Raw genomic sequence first — 24,075 nt, forward strand, 5'->3', positions numbered from 1 at the left:
GCGCTTTTAAAAAACAACAAACGTAATCACTATGCCATTATTTCATCCAACAAAATTAGTAATTCTTTAATATCTGCTATCAAATCCATCTTAAACTTTTCTGTCTCAAAAAAAGTCTAAAATGTTTTTTTGTTCAATTAGGATTCAAACAAGTTCTTTAAGCTTCCCTCAGTCTTTAAGTCTCACCATCCATTTATACCTTCAACTTGTTGAATAAACTGGGTTATTTGTCCCACGGAATTTCCTACATTCTGGATTTGGTGTGCTGTTTAACATATTCAATACTGTGTTTACAAACTGATCATAGATGTGGAAGCTTGATTTACATTCAGGTTCAATTTTGTTTTAGCCAATAATTCATTGTGGCTGGTGTTGGGTCCTTGCTATTGAAACACATTGGAGGCATTAACCTCTGGCTGTTCCTTTTTTAGTAGCACTAAGATTGATCACTAGGTTTGCAGGTTATCAACATGAGCCATTCAACAAAATGTTTTCCATCAACTTTTCATCTAACCATGTTAGCAACCAAGATCCATTATTTCACTAGAAGTGACAAATGGTGCTTTCTTAATCTTATCATTTCTCTGGCATTTAGCTATGATTCTCAAGTGAAGAACTTTCCAGTTAACCTTATCCAGTTAACCTGATATACAAAAGAGGTCAAGAAGTCTCATTTCTCCGGTTAGCAATTTTAAAAATAATGGGTTGGAACCTCCAAAGGTGATCTATTGTTTTTAACTATCATTATGATCTCATGGATTTTTATATATTTCATATGTCAATCCACTGTCCTTTCATATGCTCAAATTGCTCCATCTTTGGCCAACAGGAGCCTTTAAGTTGGCTCCTGGGTCCTTCTGACATGACCTTACTCTGATTGGTTCCTTGCTTTCAAGCACAAGATGGTCCAGCCTCATCTTATCCTTTCCCTGCCCCTTTAGTGAGACAATCTTGGTGCCAGGCTGGGCCTCACCACTGGGCTGTGACTGCTTCAAGACCTTTCAGGGGACAAAACTATGTAATATGTGTTTTTCAGAAAAAGAAAAATAAATTACAGCATGTTACTGGTATTTCCAATTGAAATATACAATCAGAGTTTTTATTTGAGTCTTGTATCTCTTTTGTGCTGAGAATCTTGGTTTGTAATTCCATTTACATAATAAATATGTGTTTTATCATCAACAAAGTTTCAAAATGATGATGTCAATCTCATTGTTAAAAACAAAAATACTGAATGCAGTTTAAGATTTCTTTGTGATTTTTTGGTCTGTTGGATGTATTTCCTTAGGGAAGTGCAGACAAAATGTGGGTTTTAAAGTCACTTGAAGAAATTCTATATGTGGTTTTACCTCCAGCTTGATACAGTTAACTTTGTCTTAGTTTTAAGAGTTGCTTTTCTTTTTTTTTTTTATTAGAAAACATTGAAGGATCCCAAAGTAAAGAGTATAAAACAAGATACAGATTCAGTTGCCATCCCTGTCCAGCTCCCTAAAACTACCACAAAGGGAACTGATTTATTAGTTATTGGTTTAACACACTCTCTGCTGCATTAAATTTCATTTGTCATTTCCTTTCCTGCACAATAAGTAGCATACCACAGATTCCATTCTTCACTTCCTCTACTCCAGAGGTAACTCTAGAATGGTCTACAGAAAGAATCCTCATTTCCTTTCCCTACTATGTATTCCATTTTATGGATGTACCATTGGTTCTTCCATCAATGCCCTCAGTGGAGAATTAGAAGGCCTCCATCTTTAGTGGCTATCATGTTATAATGAAGATCTTTGTGCATATACCATTTCAGATTTTTGCCAGGGTGTCTCAGATAGATTCTTAGAAGTGAGACTGCCCAGATAAGGAACAAATTCATACTTAATTTTGCTATTTATTAACAAATTCCATTCATAGGAATTTATAATTTTCAGAGTGGATTCCCCACTATCTCAGCAACAGCAGTGTATTGTGTAACTTGGATTGTCCCCCACCTGACCAGATAAGAAATGGTATCTTAGTAGCTGAAATTTGCCCTTCTCTTAGAAAGCATGCCTTCCTATGTTTAAGGGCTATTTGCATTCTATTTTCCAGAAACTGTTTCTTCATAGCTTTTTGCCTATTCTTCTTAAAGTTTTAAAATTTCTCATATATTAGAGCTATGTGGACCCTCTGTAACAAACAGTGCAAATATTTTTGCCAGTTTACCTTATAACTTTTTTGTTTTGCCATCCAAAACTCTTACCTTCAGTTAAAGATGCAAACTTTTGGGCAGCCCAGGTGGCTCAACAGTTTAGTGCTGCCTTCAGCCAAGGGCCTGATCCTGGGGACCCAGGATTAAGTCCCATGTCAGGCTCCCTGCATGGAGCCTGCTTCTCCCTCTGCCTGTATCTCTGTCTCTCTCTCATGAATAAATAAATAAAATTTTTTAAAAAAAGATGCAAACTTTTCCATTATTGCTTCTGGATTTTCAGTTACAGGAAAGTTTTCCCTCCTCTCAGATTATTATATTCCCTCCTCTCAGATTCCCTCCTTCATACATATCTTCTTGTGGTTTATTTAGGCTTCATTTTCACAGCTGGGTCTCTGATCTATTCAGATTTTATTTTTATGCAGTATGAGAAATGGATTGAACTTCGTTTTCTTCCACATAATTACGCCCCTTATATATATGTAATATATATGTAATTATATACATATATAATACATATGCATATACACATATATAACATATCTACATAAACAGAGACACTTCAAAAGTGTTTTCTAAATAATATCCTGAAACCAACTCTAGGCAAACTTTCTCTTGAAAATTAGTTTTAGAAGGAAATAGACATCACACTAAGGGTGCATGAACACAGGAACCACCACATATGGAGGTCGGCATACTGCAGAGTAGCCTTCCCACCCAATGCCAACACGTGTCACTATACCAACACTGGATCCATGGTCTTATGAGTAACTAGTATAAACAGATGAGGCCATACCAAAAACTCAAGAAAATATACAGCAGCTGACTTGTTGCAACTATCAAAATAAAATTTATTCTGCAAAATAAAGTTAAAAGTACATTGTGCATAATTTAGCAAAGATCAAATACTGTAATAGATTTTTAAGAAAACATTAAGCACCTACTTATTTTTAGGAATTTGAGGATTCTGACCTTCTCTGCTTGCTCAATGTTCACAAAATTACATATTCTATAACCCAAGGGAAAATTTAACTTCTAAAAAGAATTACGACAATATATCTCAAATAAAGCAAAATCAGTTGGTAGGAAAATATGTTCCACTTGACATTTGGGTACAACTTTTTCCCGAATCACTTGACACATCTGTGGCCAGGAACTCTATTTACTAAGCTGGGACCAAGTTTCCTTTGAAGAAACCTTGCTGTGCAAGTAAAAACTGTCATTTACCCAAGTAAGAGTTGGAGTGTGTCAAAAACACAAAAATATTACCCAAATTATTTGTACACCACTTAAAGGTTTGGAGCTAGCACTCTAAGATACTAACTGAAAAGTACAGGCTACTTTTGTTCTTAGGTAGAGAGATCTGACAACATGTCTTCGCTCTCATGCTACGTTTTGCAGTTACCTAGCTAAAGTGCCAACTGAGACAAACTGTTCACTGGAAAGCTATCTCTTGCGCTTCACTCTATCTACCTATTCCTTTGTAGGGAAGACAATGTTGAAAATAGAACAGTTGCTCTTTCTGGCAGTTAATCCACAGTGATTCAATCTTATATTTCCTAACTAGATTTCCTAATTAACCATCTAAAAAACACCATAGTCAAAAACATTAAATCATTATTTGCTCTAGTTCACTGTTTTTATTTACATAACCACCTTTCTCCTAGACAAGCAATGTTAACAAAACATGAAGCAAAGAAGCCTGGTTAATGACAGTCCTATTCAATTTTCTTTTTTGGAGGGTCTTCTCAGCAGCCAGTTACCACGTGGCAACTTTCACAGTTTCAAAGTTTTTCCCCATTTTAAAACAGCAAGAAAGTGTTACACGTGATGGTAGTTATTGTCAAACAGTTCAATCAATCTTATATAGCTCTTATAATACATAGCTTCAAGTATGTATATTATTTAATCAACACAAACCTCAAACACAAAAACAAAACCCAATAACCAAGTGCTATCTCATTTCTGGTGCCATGAGATGCAATAGCACCACCTATTTTTGTATTTTAGTGGTTAAAAATGGAATCCAGTTTTAGCACCCATCTACAGGAGTTAAAGGTTAATGACAATATATGATCGGCTTACTGGAAGATAGCAGTCTTAATATCCCCTCAGAAGGCAATTTGTTCCTTATGCTGCATCCTGGCTCATGAAAAGAATCTTATTAATGGGGGAAGAAAGGACTAACTTTTAGTTAAGGCTTTTAGGTACTTAAATCACTTAAATACTAATGTCATGTTTCCCTGAAAGTATAGAATTATTTCACATATAAAAGATCTCAAGGAGTTCTGTTGCTGCAGATACATCAGGATGGACCACATTTAAAATGTTGAGCATGGCTTTGTAGCCTTAAACAACAGAGGAAAATCAGAAAAATTAATGCTAGTGATCAATTCCCATATTTTTAGCCAAAATGCTGTCTCTTCACTCCATTTCAAAAATGAAGTGAAAGATTCTAAACAAGTGATAGCTTTTTACATAAAAACACATGAAACTGTGATTAACTATATCAGTTATTAGACAAGGTAAATACAAGCAAAGAAAATAAAGTGCACCTTTACAGTATATAAAATTAATAGACCCAGTAATCATTTTTTAAAATTGGCAATATAGATTGAAATATAAAAAGTACCTGACATAGCAAAGATAGATAGAAATCAAAAAAATTTCTGTTGAAAAATTACAATTTTTCAGTATAGCAGAGGGACAAATAACCTTTTATTAAAGCTAATTAGATTCGGAGACTCTTGAATATTTCAATTTTGTGTAGGAGAAAGGAAAGCCATTCTTCTAGAAGGCACTAACTGGATTAAATGTGCAAGCAGCAACTTCATAAAGAAAATATGTGCGAAGTACAGTAAAGAAGCCTGCCTGGTTCTTTTGTGGTATTCCTCACTCTGCACGGTAGAATGCACAGTATTGCTGAGAAACTATGTCAGTCTGCAGGCTCTCTCTCCCACATTCTCTTCAGCGTGCTCAGTCTACAGTGTCACAGATCTCCTTCACTTTCTGGTTGAAGTCTTCTGGTTGATCTGCATACACATAATGCCCTGCCCCAAGAATGGCCTGGGAAAGGAAAAGGAGTTGGAAGGTCAGTGAGCAAAGGCATTTAGTAAAACACAATGATATAAGCAAAAACACTTAGCAATGAAAGTGAGAACAGCTATACAGAAATAAAACATAAAACAATGAACAGCACTGATTTGTAGTAACTTTCATGTATATCCATCAAATAAACAATCTGAGAATAAAGAGAAGAATCTATTGGGCCTTGCTAAAATCTTATATGCAAAAAAACTATTCTAAACTGACTACTAATGACAGGGCCAGCAGATCCAATGAACCAAATGAGAACACACTGCCTTGTGAGGTGGGAGCTGGTCAGGTGCCACTAGAATGTTCCTCTCCACCTTAGAGATGCCATAACTCTAGGGACAGGCACGGCCAGTTTAGACATTAAGATGTGTGTGGGGCAAGCCCTGTCCCTCATCACAAGTGACATCAGGTCCTGATGCAGGCTGCTGGTCTAACTCAGATCTGAAAGCACAGGGACTAACTGAAATCTCACTGAAGGCAAACATAATGCAGCAGGTTTCACCTACAACTGAAAACTCAAACTAAGCTACACACTTACTATTGTCTTCACGTATGAATGTGGTCGTAAGGACTGGATGCTGGTGCCAGAATTGCCATCTATGCAGGATCGGGCGCCAAAGATCACTGAAACTGGAATGTCAGGGTGCATTTTACCAATTCGCTGGAGCATTGGTCTTTTTGCCCATCCATAAGGAATAGTCATATTTTTGAATGCTGTCTCACCACTTAAGGAAAAGGAAAACAAAACACATATGATTTTTGGGGAAGAATATGTACTGTACCCCCACCTCCATGAAAACACTCAGACTTAGTTTCTCCCTTCACTTAAGACAAACCTCAGCTTAAACAGAAAATATTAGAAAGTGTAAGAAACAAACCCCACGGAAGATATATGCTTTTAGAAAAACGAGGATGCTTTAAACTCTAGATAATTAAAAGTCACCCTCTTCTAAATCAAACATGCAACCTTATCATTATTAAATTTCCTGTGGGGAGAGTTAAAATGTTTTTTTTACTGTAACTTGTTTCAAATGTAGAAGGTAGCTTTTCAATATGTGCATGGCACCAGCTCTTTACCTGTAATAGTAAAAAACCAATACCAAGATAAGAAGAAATGCAGATTAAGTATTCTTTGTGTATTTATAATATTTTCTGCATATAAAAAGGTTTCTTTTCTTTTTTTTTTTTTACTTATTTATTCATGAGAGACAGAGAGAGAGAGAGAGAGAGACAGAGAGAGAGAGAGGCAGAGACACAGGCAGAAGGAGAAGCAGGCTCCAGGCAGGGAAGCCCGATGTGGGACTCAATCCCTGGAATCTAAGATCACACTCTGAGCTGAAGGTAGACACTCAACCGGTGAGCCACCCAGGCGTCCCATGTTTCATGTTTATAAAAACCTTTTTAGCTAGAGAGAGACTGTGTCTCCTGGAGACACAGCAAAGAATTCAACTGGGAACGTGGCTGTCATGTAGCAACTAACTAATCCAGAGCCATACCTCTCCAGTACGCCCACACATCCAGGAGGCAACATTCTTCTGCCTTCATTATCCTAGGGCCACAGCTACCAGGCAATGAGAAACTATCCCTATATCTTAAGAGCCCACCAAATTATTCAACTACCCAATCTTAAACTATCTGTCATATGTCCCTGCCTTGCCTTTCCTAAAGAGCCCCCCCCCCCCCCCAATAAAAGTTCTGGCCTCAGCTTTCTCTTCACTGCTGTTTTCTGCCACCTGACCAAAATCTGGTGCTTCCCTGTTACCCTTTCCTGGCATTCAGTGACCTCCCTCTCTAGGACCTGTGAGTATAATAAACTTTGCTTTCTTGAGCCTCTGTGTTTTCTCTTGTGGCCACACGTGACTGATTATCACACAAAAGAACACAAAACACTTTGAAAACTGCCAGGATAGATCCACTCTGCTGTTACTTCTGTTTCCTTGCAATATTAGGAATAACTCAGAATTGTCTGCTATGAAGAATTAAGTTCAATCACAAGAAGGACAATAAACTACCACTACATAGGCACATGTAATCCTGAAATGGAAGTAAAGAATAAGCACAGAGACCAAGCAAGAAAACAGATGATGTACCTGGGACTGACCACTAAATACTGTTGGAACAAGTCAGTAGAGCATGAAGCCCTAGTATACCAGACCCAGCCTAGTGAGTCATAAAACGTCAAATGTCTTCAGGACCGCAAACCTTTCCAGCCTCCTTCACTCCAGAGAATCTCTAATGTATAGTATTGAAAAGACTAAGACTTTGGCTCCATCCTGATAGCGGCCACAGCCTCGACCCTTTAATAAAGCAGGTGTGCGTGTTCTCTGCCAACAGAGGGAAGTGGCTCTGCCCTGAGTCTTTTGGCTTTGTACCCAAGTCTCAAGCCTGGAAAAGCTGAAGTACCACTTCAAGGTTCTGAAGTGTGGCCTACGGTCCACCTACATAGGAATCATCTGAAGCATTTGTAAAGATGCAGCCCAGAACCACTGAGTTAGTCTTAGGAACAGGGCTCAGGAATCACATTTTAGATAAGCTCCCCCAGTAATTCTGGTACACCATGAAGCATGAGAAGCAGAGCTCTCTGCTTACTACCTGCTAGACCCTCTCCCTGGCAACTCCAGGGTCTTATCTTCCAGGCTTCTTCCAGCTCCCTACTATCTTCAGGCTTTCTCCAGTGGTACCTTACATCTAATGTTCATAAGTCATATATTTTAAAAAACAGGAAACACCTTTGTTTGGCCCTCTTGCTCCCTGTGGCTTCTGGGCTCACATGCTCTTGCTCTTCCTCCTTCTTTCTCCCCTTTTCTAATCACTGTCAAAACACCTGTAAAGTCCCCCTCCCCCATCTTCCAGGCCTCACTCACTCTTCACTCACTGCAGCAGTGCTTCTCATGCTGATTCAGGGTCACTAAAACGTGCTCAGCAAAAGAGGGGTGTAGTCATCATGTGAACTGGAACCATGCTGAATGGCATCTCCCAGACACTTGGGAGACTAAATACCCTTTTGGCATATAGCAAAAGTTTCTAAGAAGATCCACAGTACAGAAAACCATTAACTTTTATTTAATTCAGCAGCCCTTTTTTTTTTTGTAGAACATGCATACTCAGTGTGGAAATGCTGTTTTATTTGAAATTCTTCTTCATCTCTCAACTCTAACCACCTCTCAGAGGTCCAGGACCAAAGCTTCCTCAACTTATCCATAAGCAATTCTGGGGAAGACAGGACCTCCTGCTTCTCAGTCTTTCATTAGCATCCAGTTTGTAACATGTAAAACAATTGTTTTACGTAGTAGGCACTCTATGAATACATGTGTAAATTAAGAAGTACTAGTCAGTTAACTACTAATAAAAATCTCCTAGAGTATTCCCATACACACAAAAGTGTAAAACACTAACAGGGTAAATTCAGAATCCTAATCCTTACCTTGGAGTCTGCACATTACAGTGGTAGATGTACTCTGTCACGGTGTCATCTTCAAACATTGAAGAATACTTCCGTTTGAAATCAGGTCTTAAACGCTGCACTAGACTTAAGCCTACATAACAGAAAACAAATGTTTTAAGTTATAGTTTACTGACAGACTAACAGAAAGGTTTTGTGTTTCTTATAGAATGAGTAAAATTACGTGTATTTAAATATATAATTTAGGTAGAAACGAGCACAGATCCTAGAAGCTGCTCTCCTCAAGTTCCCTAAGAATTAAAATAAGAGGTAAAGAATATTGTATATTGCCTTATAGATGCACTTCAGGAGCCCAAAACATACAAGTTAATTTTCTAAGACTTGTCTTTGTAGGCAAATAAATTCTATTAAATATGGCAGGTGAACAGAGCAGTTTGAGTTACCTTAACTTGTATTTCTCCCACAAATTTTAACACATTAGTATTTAAATGGAGTAAACTGGAATACACAAGTCTTTCTGTGGAAAAATAAATCCAGGGTTTCTGCGTAGGACGTAGTCAATCCTCGTGGCTAATGCCATCCACTTGTGAGGTGAGAGGTAGGGCATCCTTTGCCCAGAGGAAAAAGGATGAAGAGTAGAAGCCTCCATCTGGTCACTATTTTCCCTCTTGGGGCTCCAGGGACTAGCCAGTTTCCCTTTCTGTTATCACTGCCCATTAGTCTAACAAGGTCTAACTTCTTTATTGGTCTTCCTTCCTACCTCTGAAGGAACTGTACAGCTCCATGGAGAATGCTTATGATGCTGATATTCTAGATCATGCCCAACCCCAACCATGTACAAGCAATAGTGGGAGACAGAGGGTATTGCATGAGAGGGCCCCTCCCAGGTACCCTCCCTCCCCAACCACTGTCTCCTAGTTTCTTTTCATACTGTAACTCTTTCCTTAATTATTCCCTGTATAACTGTAATTATGCACAATCAAGACTGTACAGACTGAATGAAGTTCTTAACTAGCCCATCAAAGGAGGACCAGGCACCTAAGAGGAGTGGCTCTACCCAGGAGGGGTGAGGAAGATAGGCTGTCAGAGCACTGAGGGAGTATGGTGTAGTCACCAACCCAATCCCTGTGTAGTCCAAGGTTCTCCCTATCCCAAACAGAGGCATGAGAGCAAAGAGGGGCCGGGCCTGGGTAGAGGGTAGGTAGCAGAATCTACTATCCCCTCCGCAGCAGTTATTCCAACTCCCTCCCTACCCCCATGCCTCTCTTCTCATCTAACAGAACCTGACTCTTACCTATCAGTTAGGCAGCAACATGCCCAGGAAAGTGGGGCCCTCACTCCAGCTCCTGGCAACAAGTGATAATTGATCAGCCACACAAATGTATTCTTCTTTGCTAGTGGAAGAACTAGGGGTGCACAGAGACATAAGGAGGCCTGCTGGGGCCTTCCAAGGAAGGCTGTCTTCCCTGATAAAGCATTATGCAGAGAAGACCATTTTCTATTCTCTCCTTTCTTCTTGCTCAGAGTGCTGCTCTGTGGAATGGAGGCTTTTTGCCATAGCAGCCATCAACCACCAAGAAGAAAAAGATCAAGAGAGTCACAGTTGCAGGCACAAACCTCAACATCAATGAGCCAGCTACTAGAACAAATGCTAAAACCACCTGCCTCTAGCCTGCTTGTTAAGGAAATAATGAAAGGTCCTATGGTTTAAACCACTTAGGTGTTCAGCTACTTGCAGCTAAAAGCATTCCTCACTGATACAAAATTATAGGAGGGAAAGTGGAGGTCCAAACCATCACCACTGGTGACAATGAGGGAAAGAAATTCCCCTGGCTTTGGGTGAAGACAGAGGAGCTGAGAATCAAATAAAATTACATCAGAGACTAAACACTGGTAAAATATGACCAGAAACACTAATCAGGAGTCCCTAAAATGTCTGTGGAAAAGGATGATTTTATGTTCTTAACATTCTAACATTATGGGGCAAGAAAGAAATCTGAGGACCTGAGCATATGTACATGTTATCCCCATGGGCAATCAAGTCAGGCTTTGTGATCTGCCAGCAGCGTATCATCAACTAGCCAAAGGCTCTCTAATGTCCCCAACAAGTCAACATGCTGCACTTCTCCCCATACCCTGGGCTGACTAACCCCAACGGCAGCATTTCCCACCTTCTCAGTTTTGCTAATTCCAATATTTGCCATATAAAGATTCCTCTTTGAGATTATCCTGGTTTCATTATTTTGATGCATGGACTGTTACTTTTTAGAGGAGGAAAAAAAGGAACTTAGTAATTAAGAGGAGGAGGAGAGAAAGATTCAGTTTGTTTTTTAAGACTCTAACAATGGCCATCAGTAAATACTCCCCTACTACCAATCTAAACATTTTGCTTTCCTAGGATACAGATATAAGCACTCACCAAAGGGTCCTGCAATCCTGAGGCCAGCTAAAGGGTTAAAGGGAGTCAGTGCTGCTCCCAAGGCTCTGATCCACACTGGGATTGGTCTGTCTTGATCAGCAAGGTCTGGTCGCTCAGGAAAACCCCAAGGCTCCACTAAAATGAGATGATTAACCCTGTTGAAGGAAGAACAGATATAATTTCATTTGGCAAACTCACCCTAGGACTCTAAAGAATTAACACAATTTATGAAGCAAAGGCAGCATAAACCACCTTCAAAAACCTTCACATTAAAGAGAAGACTAATGGCTGACCAATTACATCACGTTCTTTTTTTCATCATGTTCTTATTACATGTAAACTTGCAGATTTGGTAGGATCTGAGAGGTGTATGGTAGGAAGAGAGCATCCTTTTTCATATATGTAAATGTGGATAATAAAGGGTGTGTGGAAGGGCACATAACCATGTGGCTACTCTTGAGGAATGGTATTTGTTGTTGTTGAAGCTATACTCCAATGAGAATACAGATCACTGTCCACTCAGAAAAGTCCAATGGTTGCATATAGCACAAGGCTGACACTGCAGAAATCACTGAAGATTAATATTACTTATAAAATAGCTTTGGACACCAACAACAGTTACCCCTGTGAATCAATCATTCTAAAAATGTAAGAGGCATTAGCACTTTAGATGGATTCAAAAGGACTTTTAAATGAACTTTCCACAAACACAGAGATAATGTAATAATATGGGCTGAAATTTCCCCTAGTTTGGGATTCTAGATTGGTGAACATGAGCGTATCTACCCTACACACAATATCATGATATACTGACATTAGACTCTGTTCCTAACCCTTTCCTAATTTTCTTCTTTACTGACCAAAGAGACAGAAAATTTCCAAATCTTATATAAAATTGTTTTTGTATCACTAATAGTTTTAATTTTTCCATCTTATGAAAACCTCTTCCTGATGAGGGAAAACCAAAGCTATCAACAATACTTCCATGTGCCTGCATCATGATATTATGTCATACAGCTCCTAAATAAGGCATAAAGGTCCTCATGATACAAATGATACTCAACTATAACCAAAAAGGCCAACGGCCAACAAATGCCACCAAAACCTTCTCAAGGATGAACTGATTCATCCTTGATTCTAAGGTCCCTTTCCCATTCTAATGATTCTAAGGTCCCTTTCCTAAGTCATAACTGAAACCAGAACATGAGCACAGATGGCTATTATTCCCAATATAAAATGTTTTATTATTTTTGCCACCACAGATAAGGATGAATTATTAATGAGGCCTTTGTTTTTGACTGCATTTTCTCAAAGAGAAAGCCTTAGAGCAGAGACCCAGAGCTCCAAGGGCTCTTGGAGAATACTCAGTCCAGCCTTTCACTTCAAAGATGAGAAGGAAGCTGAGACACACCATGTGGCCTGCTTTAGGACATGTAGAAGCAGGGCTAAAATCCATTCCCTGACTCCAGCATAATAACCAATGCCAACAAGCCATTGGGTACACAGATCTATCTCCTAAGAACAGGCCAAGCAACACAAGATAACATCTCAGTAAAGGTAAAACTTAACTTTTATTAACTCTAGGCCAGTCCTAACCCTATACTCTAAATTTCAGAACATCGATGAAATGTGGAGAATGTAACTACCAATTTGGGTGGAGATACATGTTAAGTGAGATTTCCATATCCTTAAGAGTGCCTTCACTGCTTAAAAGTTTTAGGAGACTATTTTCTCCTAAAATATGGGAAGAGTGATGGAAAGGAATTTGTTTTATTCTTTAATGGCACAGGCCAACTGATATTGATTTCCTCCTAAATTCCTCTTATTAGTCCACAGTAAGATCTGAGGGAGAGGAAAAGAGGCGAGGGAAAGGCATGTCAGAAGTATCAGTGGAATTAATGAAACAGTCACCCAGTTGAAAGCAGCAGAAATTCCCGTTGGAAATAGCTAGTATTATTCACTATTCACTTAGCTCCTAAAGAGAAAAATGAACTCTTTATTAAAAAAATGCCTTACCCTAAAAGATAATTAAATTTTGTTATGAATTCATTTGGGGATCCTGCCCAGTCTGTTCTATGTTCTTAATGACCTGCTAACCTAAGGGGGTGAGGGGACAAAGGAAAACATGAGAAGGTCAAGTCTCTTCTAGCTAAGTAATTGCCTTGTTTCTGCCTTAGTTTTGGCATGTCTTTAATATGGATCTTCAAACTAGCATCCCTAGATAAAAATACCAGTTAAAAAAATTTTTTTTAAATGCCAGTTTAACAAACTATGCAAGGTATATATACTAGAAAAGATTTTTTTTTTAAAGGGAGTTAGTTAACTGACCCAACAATTGTTCTGTCTTGTGTCTTCAGCCTAGCAGGAAGCTTAGCACATAGTAGATATTCAGTAAACATCTGGAGTATTTTTTTCCATGTTTCCTTTTGGTCTTTGTCTATAAGAATATACAAATTTTATAAACTATAATCATAGGAGCACTTGGGTGGCTCAGTTAAACATCTGACTTCAGCTCAGGTCATGATCTCAGGGTCCTGGGATCTAGCCCTGTGTCAGGCTCCTCATTCAGCGGGGAGTCTGCTTGTCCCTCTACCCCTCCCTTAGCTTGTTCTCTCTCATAAATAAAATCTTTTTTTAAAAAAAACCTATACTATAGAATAACTATACTCATAGAATAAGTTTCATCTTGTTTTTTGATTCTCTAGATGTTGATGATAATTTCCCACATAACCCTATTTCCATTTTTATCTAAAATTGAGATAAAAAATGCAATAAGCAAAAAAAAAAAAAAAAATGCAATAAGCAATGGCTGCATAGAGGAACTGAATCTGTGTCTGATCTCTCTGTTAAAGAAACAAAATCCCTGGTTTTCTGCCAGAGGAAGATGATAACTTCTAGGGTATTTCTTATTCGTTTTTTTCGTGATCTTTTCATCCAGGTCTCGTGTTATCGTGTTATCGTTGTTGCAAATCAGAGTGATTGTGCAGGTGGAAAGAGATTGATGGCTAGGCCTGTTCGGTGAAGGTTAAAACAGTTACTAATGGTGGCCCATCTTAATAGCCCCAAGGAAGCTCTGCTATCCAGTATCATGGTGGAAAGCCTTTAACTCTGGATTATTAAGATGTGGGATATGAATTGAAAGTTTAAGACCAGTGAGTAAGTAGTACAATATTTGCTGGCAAAACAAGCAAAAATTCTAAGTGCATTCATATTCTCAACTCATCTGATAGGAATAGATAATGATTAAGCCATTTATCTTTTTCTTGAAGACGGTAAATGTTCGAATTCTAACTGATATTTTGCTTATTTCGGAGATGTTGGAGATCTTTTTCAGTCATTTTAAATCATTTTTGAAATATTGTTCAGTGATTATATAACACATAAAAACAACTGGTACTATGAAAATAAACTCAGTTAATGTAAAGGATTCAGTATCAGTAAGCTTATTTAGCTTTGCAGATATGTGTTGTATCTAAACCATTCAAAAGCCGATTTTATCCTGTTGCAATTCAATCTTGAATAATTTCATTATAATTTTGGAAGAATTAGTTTTTCCAGAAAAAATAAAATTATTCCTGGTTGTTCATTTTCTTTCAATAAAATATTTAAAAACCTAAAAAAAAAAAATAGTTCAGTCTGGATTTTTCTGGCCCTCCAGATGACAGAACATCACTGTTATTTCTTATATGAATCTTGCATGTCACTACCCATTATTGGGTAGTAAAATCTACTTAAGAGTCAGGGTCAGTCTGTGGTCTTTTTTTTTTTTTTTTTTTAAGATTTTATTTATTGAGAGAGAGAGAGAGGGACCACCCACACAAGAAGAGGGGAGAGGAAAGGCAGAGGAGGAGGGAGAAGCACACTCCTCACCAAGCAGGAAGCTCAAAGTGGGGCTGAGCCAGAACCCTGGGATCATGACCTGAGCTGGAGGCACTTAACTGAATGAGCCACCCAGGTGCCCTTGTGGTCTTTTTAATTGTATAATTTGGAATAGAAAAATATGTAACAGGCATGAGTATCATTCCATGAAACTTTTATTTCAGACACATACATATATAATTCTTACTGAGGAGTTACAATCCAAAAAGTTTGAAAATAATTTTTAAAAATATTTTATTTATTTATTCATGAGAGACACACAGAGAGAAGCAGAGACACAGGCAGAGAGAGAAGCAGGCTCCATGCAGGGAGCCCGATGTGGGACTTGATCCCAGAATTGCAGGATCATGCCCTGAGCCGAAGGCAGAGGCTCAACCGCTGAGCCACCTAGGTGTCCCAAAAATAATTTTTTAAAAGCTCTGCAGAATTGTCTGAACTGGAATTATATATCATCTGCATCTCTACATGTAAAAGGCCTCAGAAAATAACTGTTGCTTATTTTTGGTTGTAAGACTTATTCAAAAGAGAGACCATCCAGAGCACTTAAGCTGTGGCTTTGAATAATAAATGTCCAGTAAATGTTAGCTACTGATAGTAGCAAAACTAGGAAGACTACTAGAGAAGACTTTTTTTTTCAGGGAGCACAGGAAGACGATGGCTAGAACCATGTGAGCAATGAGTAATTTAACTTTTATTCTTCAGGAAAGCATGATCAGTCAGGTTTTGGCTCACAGGTTATTATAGCGTTGCACCAGATGAAGTTCCCAGGTGATCTTCTCACCAACTCTTCTAGTAAAAAGATTATCTCATCTGATAGAAGTTCTTTGGTTTAAAGAAACCGAAGTTCTTTGGTTTATTTTTTTATTTTATTTTTTTTAATTTTTTTTTAGTTCTTTGGTTTAAATCTAAACTATTACAGTAATCTAGAACTAAGCTTCTAATATTCCATAAAGGACAGCATGACGCAATTGTTAGTTCATATCCTGGAGTGAGGAATGGGTCTAGCCAGACAGCACAGGTGAATCATCCTATCAGACATCTTTGTCAAGAATCAAGAGACTGATTCAAACTACAGGAAAAGAACTGGCAGAGCAGGAATAGGAAAACAGCCCATCAGTTTCCAAACATTTAAAGAGGCATTCTTCTTCAGTCTAGTCATCAGGGTAGGTCTTGAATTTGAAGAGGGTGAGCAGATTACAGCCTAAAGGGCAAAGCAGTGGATAACATCTGTTCCAACAGGCTGGGATAGCTGAGTCTGAACGCTCACTAAGTATATTATATACACCTGACTTTCATGAGCTTTAAGGTCAACCACCAGCCAGAAATAATACAACAGAAGAACAATCAGATCCAGAACCAAAATGCAAAAGGGAATCTATAGGACCCACTTACAGAACAAGGAAAAGGAACAGGAAGAACTCCAGTCAGCGTACAAACAAGGCATTCTCAAAGTGAAGTTCGCCCCAGGTATTTCCCTGTAGGCTCCAAGCCCCTGCGGGGAGGATGCGAATGCGAATGCAACAGACCTAGAGAACAACAAACTAAAGATCTCCAACTTCAGGTGTAGAGCAGCCTTTCTTCTCAAGATAGACTGACAGGAAATGCTCCACCCAGCTCTGTACAGTCAGGAACCAGAGCCAGGCAAGGTTGCAAGGTCAGATGATCTGAAAGTCATTTAGTGCAGAAGTAGAGACCAGTTGCAACCTCTTCTATTGTATTTTTTTTCTCTCTGCTAAACACTCTCTAGGTTAATACAACTTTTTACAGTCTCTTTTTACTTAGTTTATAACAAGCTGTTTATGATGTCCTGAACAGTAGGGGCCAGAAGGAAAGGAAAATTAACAGCAAAAAGTGAGTGCGCAGACAAAAGGAAAGAGAGGACATGTTTGGCTATTATTGCTGGCTTACTTTACTCTCTCCCCATGCCCACCTTAAGGGGATCAGACACAGCTTGATGAAGGTTTAGTAGAATGGCAGCCCACAACACCTCATTTCACAAGTGGCCCTAGATTGTGACACAGAACATTAATTTACAAGTGAAACCACAATGGCATCTCTAAGTATTATACATCATGGTAAGAGAACAGAGAGAAAGGAAGGTCATTCGGGGGGATGAAACATGGGAGTGGGGCTAGGACCCAACTACAAACCAGTTCATAACTTCTCTGCTCACCAGTCACATGGCCTTTCCTGAATAGCCCACATGTCCACCTAGCAATTTCTGTCCCCACTGCCTAGAATGCTCTCCTGCTACTCCCCTTTGGGACTCAACCTCAGCTTACATTGCACTTCTTTAAGGTACTACACTGGGCCAGGTTCTCATCAAGAGTTCTCACAGACCTGCCCACTCCCTTTTACAACCCTTAGCAGCTTTCTGCTCCTTACGTGGTTAAGTCGTGTCTCTTCCCCAGCACACCGTAAGCCTTCTAAATACATAGGCACTCAACATTCTGTAAACACATCCAACCTGCTAGAATATAATGTTAGAGTATTTCAGTCATCACCAATATTTTTTTTAAAGATTTATTTATTCATGATAGAGAGACAGAGAGACAGAGACAGAGACACAAGAGGAGGGAGAAGCAGGCTCCATGCCGGGAGGCCAATGTGGGACTCGATCCTGGAACTCCAGGATTGCGCCCTGGGCCAAAGGCAGGTACTAAACGACTGAGCCACCCAGGGATCCCCCATCACCAGTATTTCAATGGAGGAATCATCCAGGTGCTTTTACATAAAGCACCACAACAGCTGAATGCTGAATGCTCAGTTTCCAAAATTGGGAAAATACGTGACCACTGCCACAAAGTAGGCCATGGAACAGCTTCCATGGACAGAAGCACTCTGCTGCTCATAGAGTTGAAGCACTGGACCGACATAATGTACCAAAAATCAGAAAATAAATGGATTGGGTTTTATCTGTTCTCTAGCAAAAGAATGCTTTCTAAACCAGTACATTAAACCAGTAAACTTGGCATTTTCAATCTTCTTCTCAAGCTGTCCTATAAAAATAAACAAGGGAAAGGGGTGCCTGTGTGGCTTAGTCAGTTAAACCTCTGACTCTTGACTTTGGTTCAGGTCATGATCTCCAGGGCGTGAGATGGAGCCTCATGTCAAGCTCTGCACTCAGCAGGGAGTCTACTTGAGGTTCTCTCTCCCTCTGCCCCTCCCCTTGCTCCCCTGTGCTCTTGCATGCTCTCTCTTAAATAAATAAATCCTAAAACAAAACAAAACAAAACAAAAACACACATACAAGGAATAAAAGAATGAGACTGCCCATAAAAGATGAGAATAGACATAGCTTTTTACTGAGACAAGTAAAACATGTTATCTTTGTGTTTTTTTCCTAAATAGAAATAGAATAGAAATAGAAATAGAATAGAATTTAAGGAGAATTACAGAATTAAGGAGAAACTATTTTACTTCAGAAAGAAAAAGGAAAGATTATATTTGTTAAACTTGAGGAGATGAAGAAAAAAGTAATTCTCTCAAAGTCTATTAGGAGAAAAAAAAAAAAGAGACCAGGAAAGATGCACTGTGAATGAGAGAAATTAAATGAATCTAATTTGATCTCTATTAGACCATTTTTTCCCCTCTTCTCATCCCCTTCCCTGCAAAATCTTTCTGAAAAGCTAAGATTTATTTTAATCTCATGACAGCATAATAAAAACAGACGATATAATAAAAATGTGTGCAGGGGCAGGAATTATATGGGAAATGTCTGAAACTCTCAATTTTGTTGTAAACCTAAAACTATTCTAAAAAAATTAAAATCTTTTAAAAAAGCTGAATCAAGTAAGCTATGTAAGAGACATTTAGAGTAGGTAGCTCCTTTCTCAGTTAAAACTGTTAACTGAGGCATACTGAAAATTTTAAGAATTTGAGTAGAAATCAATTTGAATGTGGCAGTGTCAAACCTGAGTGGTTAGGTGGGAGGAGCTGGGTAAATAAACTTATATAGAGAAGGTGTAGAAGCAAAGAAAGGAAATTATCTGTTTGCCTGTAGCTAAAACTCTAGCTGGCTATGTGATTGATGTTCTTCAGTTTTAATTTCATAACCTTGAGGCACTTATAGGCTTAGATTTTGTTCATGTAGACCACAAGAGCATTAGAACCACCTTACTCTGATGGCTGCCTTGTTTCATTCATTTAACACTGGGCACCTACTATGTGTCAACCAAAGTGGTATGACTGAATTTCATACATGATTTGGTGTATCTAAATTGCCGAAGAACCTATTTTGAAATTAACTTGTGTTTAATAATGTAAGTTATGCAATTAAGAACAGAATTAAGAATAGAAGCTTGAATATCCAACATGGTCTACACACAGTTCTACTCACATATTGGGCAGTAATTGGCCACATTTTTTTTTTAAGATTTTATTTATTTATCCATGAGAGACAGAGAGAGAGGGGGGCACAGATCTAGGCAGAGGGAAAAGGAGGCTCCCCTCAGGTAGTCCGATGTGGACCTTGATCCCTGTGAACTCCAGGATCACGCCCTGAGCTGAAAGCAGAGCTCAACCACGGAGTCATCCAGGCATCCCAGCAATTGGCCAATTTAAACATGCTAATTATTTCAAGCATTCTCATATTCATCTATTACTACCACTTAGTGATTCTTGGTCCTGACACAGTACTTTGGTTTTATTTCTAGCATTAGGCGTAAGCATTCAAAAATCATTTTCTAAAACACAGTCCAATGCAGGGATCACTGGCTTTGTTTTAGATACTTGTTCTGCCCTCCATGTCATTCAGACTATGTTGCTATTCTCTTTCATAGATGGTTTTAAAGTGCTCATTCTCTTCTGAATCGCTGATTTCTTCAGAGCACTTCGCAATTGCAAATTAAAATCTCACCAACTGGGGGGATCCCTGGGTGGCTCAGCGGTTTCAGCAAAGCGCCTGCCTTTGGCCCAGGGTGCGATCCTGGAGTCCCGGGATCGAGTCCCGCGTCGGGCTCCTGGCATGGAGCCTGCTTCTCCCTCTCTTCTGCCTGTGTCTCTGCCTCTCTCTCTCTCTCTCTCTCTCTCTCTATGTCTATCATAAATAAATAAAAAATAAGTTTAAAAAAAAAAATCTCACCAACTGACCTAAATAACAGATAGCCATGAAGAGTCACAACTCTAAGACTTAGGGGTTTCACCACCAGAGTATACCCCACATAGTCCCGTATCATGCTGCCAAGGAATAAATACCACAAGATAGACATAATAAACTTCTGATAAGAACCAAATGAAGCTCAACCTCCCCGCAATAGCCCTGTTGTTTTATACCAGAAAAGTATCCATTTCCTTCTTTTACTTTGCATTGAGAGTAGGACACAATAAGAGAAAGTAAACCTCAAAAGCCAACTAGAAAAACAAAATTTGGATTTCTTTTGAAAGAAGGGGTCTGCCAACTGATAAGACTACAACCATCTACCACAAACAGGACTACAGACTCTCCAAAAAAACCAGTGTTAATGCTGAAGTTGAGATAAAGAATCTAGAGGAAAAAAGTTGACTGTTCAAGGGGAAGAAAACCTCAGGGCTGCTGCTCTATACTTCAAATTCTGTGTCTACAGCACACCTGAAGTAATGCAATGAGACAGCTTCACAGGTACATGCATACAGTCTGAAAATAACCATCATCCCATGTCTCGTTCAGAGATCTCCATACCAAAGTTGGTTGCAATTTTGTATTTAAAACTTAGTTCAATGGAAAAATATATTGGCAACATAAAATATTAGTTTTTGTTTCTTTGCAAAACCAAAGTAAAATAATAATAATAATGTTTTTATTTTCTTAGCACTCCAATGTGACCTCCACTCAGAGATGAAACAAATAATAGGATATAGCATGAGAAAATAAAGATAGGAGATGCTACAAGATTCTGAGGCAAAAGTTCTGAAGTTATTAATTCAATTACTCTGAAAAATAATTCTGTAACTATAAAGGAAGGGCACAGTATAATAAAAACCCTGCCAGGGGATCCCTGGGTGGCGCAGCGGTTTGGCGCCTGCCTTTGGCCCGGGGCGCGATCCTGGAGACCCGGGATCGAATCCCACGTCGGGCTCCCGGTGCATGGAGCCTGTTTCTCCCTCTGCCTGTCTCTGCCTCTCTCTCTCTCTCTCTGTGACTATCATGAATAAATAAATAAAATCTTTAAAAAAAAAAAAAAAAAAAAAAAAAAAAAAACCCTGCCAGATACATCTTGCAGATATATTTTTTTGTACTTTACAGGTGAGAAAACTAAAGCCTCAAGGTTGAGGGATTTGCTCTCAGCCAAAAGAATAGCACTGGCACTGAGGACTTGTAATTTCTCACCTCTGGGTTCATATTACAGTTTATTACAACCTGGAAAAGGTTAGAAAATCACTGCTCAATCCATAGGTCTAATGAGAACAATAACAATAAATAATACCATCAAAAAGTTTTTACTTGTGGTTTAAACCGTAGACATTCTAAGTTAGGCAAATAGAAAGTATTTTCTCAAGCCTTCTACCAATGTGTAGCATGTGTCACAGGAAAACCCTAACATCATTATTTCAGCTACTAAATCGGCCATCGGATGTGGCAATTTGGTCCCCTTTAAGAGAAACTGTCTCATAAGGCTCGGATACCAACAACCATCAAAGACAGGAACTAGAGACTAGTATTTGGGTGCCTCTCTTCGGTCAGCATCACTTACCTTGATGGGTACTTAAGTGAATAAGCAGCAGCCAAGAACCCACCCAAGTTGTGTCCAAGCAAGATCACTTTGTCCAGTCCCAGGGCACATCTCCACTCTTCAATGGATTCCACAAACTGATTCTCTACTTCTTCTGCATCACTGTCAAACCTGGGCCTACTACTTCGTCCAAAGCCCAACAGGTCAAAAGCATAGACAGGTCTATCGGTGCAAAGATCTCCAAAATTCAGTGCCCAGAGTCCAAGACCTCCTCCAAAACCATGGAGGAGGACAAGTGGAGTCTTATTTGAAATGTTGTGAGAGAACTTCAGTGTCCATATTTTATTTCCATTAGATATAAGAACAGGTTCTTTTTTGTATGTGCAGGGGACACCTAATGAAAACATAAAAAAGAAATTTTGCTTAGCTTCACTACTTCTGAGGAGTATTCTCAGAGTGATCAGAAATTAACAATCCAGAAACTATCTGATATCCATTTATATGATTTTAGCCTTTATTATGCCATCCTAAAAAAAGCATACATCTTATTGAAGCAAGTAATTCTCAATTACTGTATATTACATCTCAGTAGGAAGTTCTATTGCACTTAAGTTTCAAGGTCTTTTGGCAAGTCATGTTAATTCTTTGGACTTCCTTTCACATCTATCAAATGAGAATCTTACATTCTTAGAACGGGAGAGGAACTTAGTGTTCACTGGACCCATTATTTGGAGATCTCTAACTGTGCAGACAATAAAACAATACCTTGAATTTGTCTAACACTTGAATATTAATCATTGAAGACTGAAGTCAGACTCAAAAGAAACATTTTTCCTTAAAAAGTAACCATGAATTTAGGGAAGGACTAGCAGTATCTGTACTGAACACATAACTGAAATCTTAAATTACTTCGAAGTGTAGTAGAAAAGAGAGAGTAGAGTATGGCAGGAAGCCCTGGCATGAGGTATCAGGTAGTGTGGGTTTAAGTCCAACAATCTCCCTGGGAAATACAAAGAATCACAATTTTGTAGATAAAAACTTTTACTTGCCTTCAGTGCGGTGGGACTCAATACTTTTAATCTCCCCCAAGTTGACTAAAGATGAAACCAGTTTGAAATTCCTTTACATTAAATTATCAACTGAATAGTGATACTTCATATATACCACTTAATTATTTGCACATATTCATCTGCAGAGGACAAACACTGGAGAACTGGGAGTTTCTGCCCTTTAACCAAAGAAATAATCTTGAGTTTTGTAACACATAGTAGCAGCAAAGAGGAAACCCAGAATTCATTCAGATTACTAACAGAGCCCACGCGTCCAAATGGGAAAAATGCTACCAGTTTAGAAAGATGATCCAGCAATAGAACCAAACCAAACCACAGCAGCATTATTTTTTTTTTTAAGATTTTATTTATTTATTCATGAGAGACACAGAGAAGCAGAGACACAGGCAGAGAGAGAAGCAGGCTCCCCAAAGGGAGCCCGATACGGAACTCCATCCCAGAACTGGATCGTGCCGGAGCCGAAGACAAACACTCAACTGCTGAGCCACCCAGGCATCCCAGCAGCATTCTGAACACAGATTTCTGCATATTCCCAAAAAACCATCTGCAATCTCTATTAGATAACTCACCCCACTATATTACAGGTCACTTGCTTTCATATCTGATACTGAAACAAAGGCCAATTCTCATTCCTATTTGCATCCCTAGAGTCTAGCAGTAGATAATCAGTATGTTTGTTAAATGCATAAACTGGGCATCTACCACTCTTTTCTATCTCCTAACAAGAATTTTTTTTTATTTTAGTAAACCACAAAGTCAACTTTTCCAGCTTTTATAGAGAACAAGATTACCCACGTACACAGATTGAGTAGAAATTTATTTTCATGCTAAAAGTACATGTAAGATGGCTAACTGTCCCTTCCTGTGGATATATCCAGTTACAGTCACTTACTCCTGAGTCATTAAAATACACAAACAAGAAAATTCATCAGTGTAGAGAGAATTAAAAGCAAGCAAAGGCAAACATCACACATACATCCACAATAATCATATATGTGAATTGCCCCTCTTAATCCACCCCTAAACTGTATCAGCAGAACAAAATTATATAATAAGCGCCATTGCTTAAAAGTTTACCTAGAGATATCAGGACTGCCCTGACAGTACAGGTTTGGATAAATTACAGTGCTCATAAGAATTTTTAAAAAGGTTTGCACACCACTGTAACACAGAATTAAGAAATCCTAAGAAACTAGAACCAGAAGTAACTCTAAAGATCATCCTACCTGGTACTTCATTTTATAGATAACAAATGGGAAACTGAGAAAGGGACTTACCCAAGACCTGACACCACCTGACTGCAGGATCTGGGCCTGGACTAGGTCACCTTGTTCTAGTATGCACTCCACTACACAAGGCTACCAGTTCTGGACCAT

General features: G+C 38.8%; 1 protein-coding gene across 2 annotated transcripts in view; it reads right to left on the bottom strand.

The window, feature by feature from the left end:
• Positions 1–3,009: 3,009 nt before the first annotated feature.
• Positions 3,010–24,075, bottom strand: part of ABHD5 (abhydrolase domain containing 5, lysophosphatidic acid acyltransferase) — a 33,236-nt gene continuing 12,170 nt past the window's right edge. For both annotated transcript variants that reach the window (XM_041734251.1, XM_041734252.1), the window contains exons 3-7: positions 21,651–22,023; positions 11,101–11,255; positions 8,703–8,814; positions 5,817–6,003; positions 3,010–5,248 (exon numbers count right to left, since the gene is read on the bottom strand). In XM_041734251.1, coding sequence (XP_041590185.1) covers positions 5,159–5,248; positions 5,817–6,003; positions 8,703–8,814; positions 11,101–11,255; positions 21,651–22,023 — 917 coding nt within the window. In that variant the 3' untranslated portion in view covers positions 3,010–5,158. The remainder of the gene's footprint in view (positions 5,249–5,816; positions 6,004–8,702; positions 8,815–11,100; positions 11,256–21,650; positions 22,024–24,075) is intronic.

Source organism: Vulpes lagopus, chromosome 19, assembly GCF_018345385.1.
Source record: "Vulpes lagopus strain Blue_001 chromosome 19, ASM1834538v1, whole genome shotgun sequence".
Lineage (NCBI taxonomy): Eukaryota > Metazoa > Chordata > Mammalia > Carnivora > Canidae > Vulpes > Vulpes lagopus.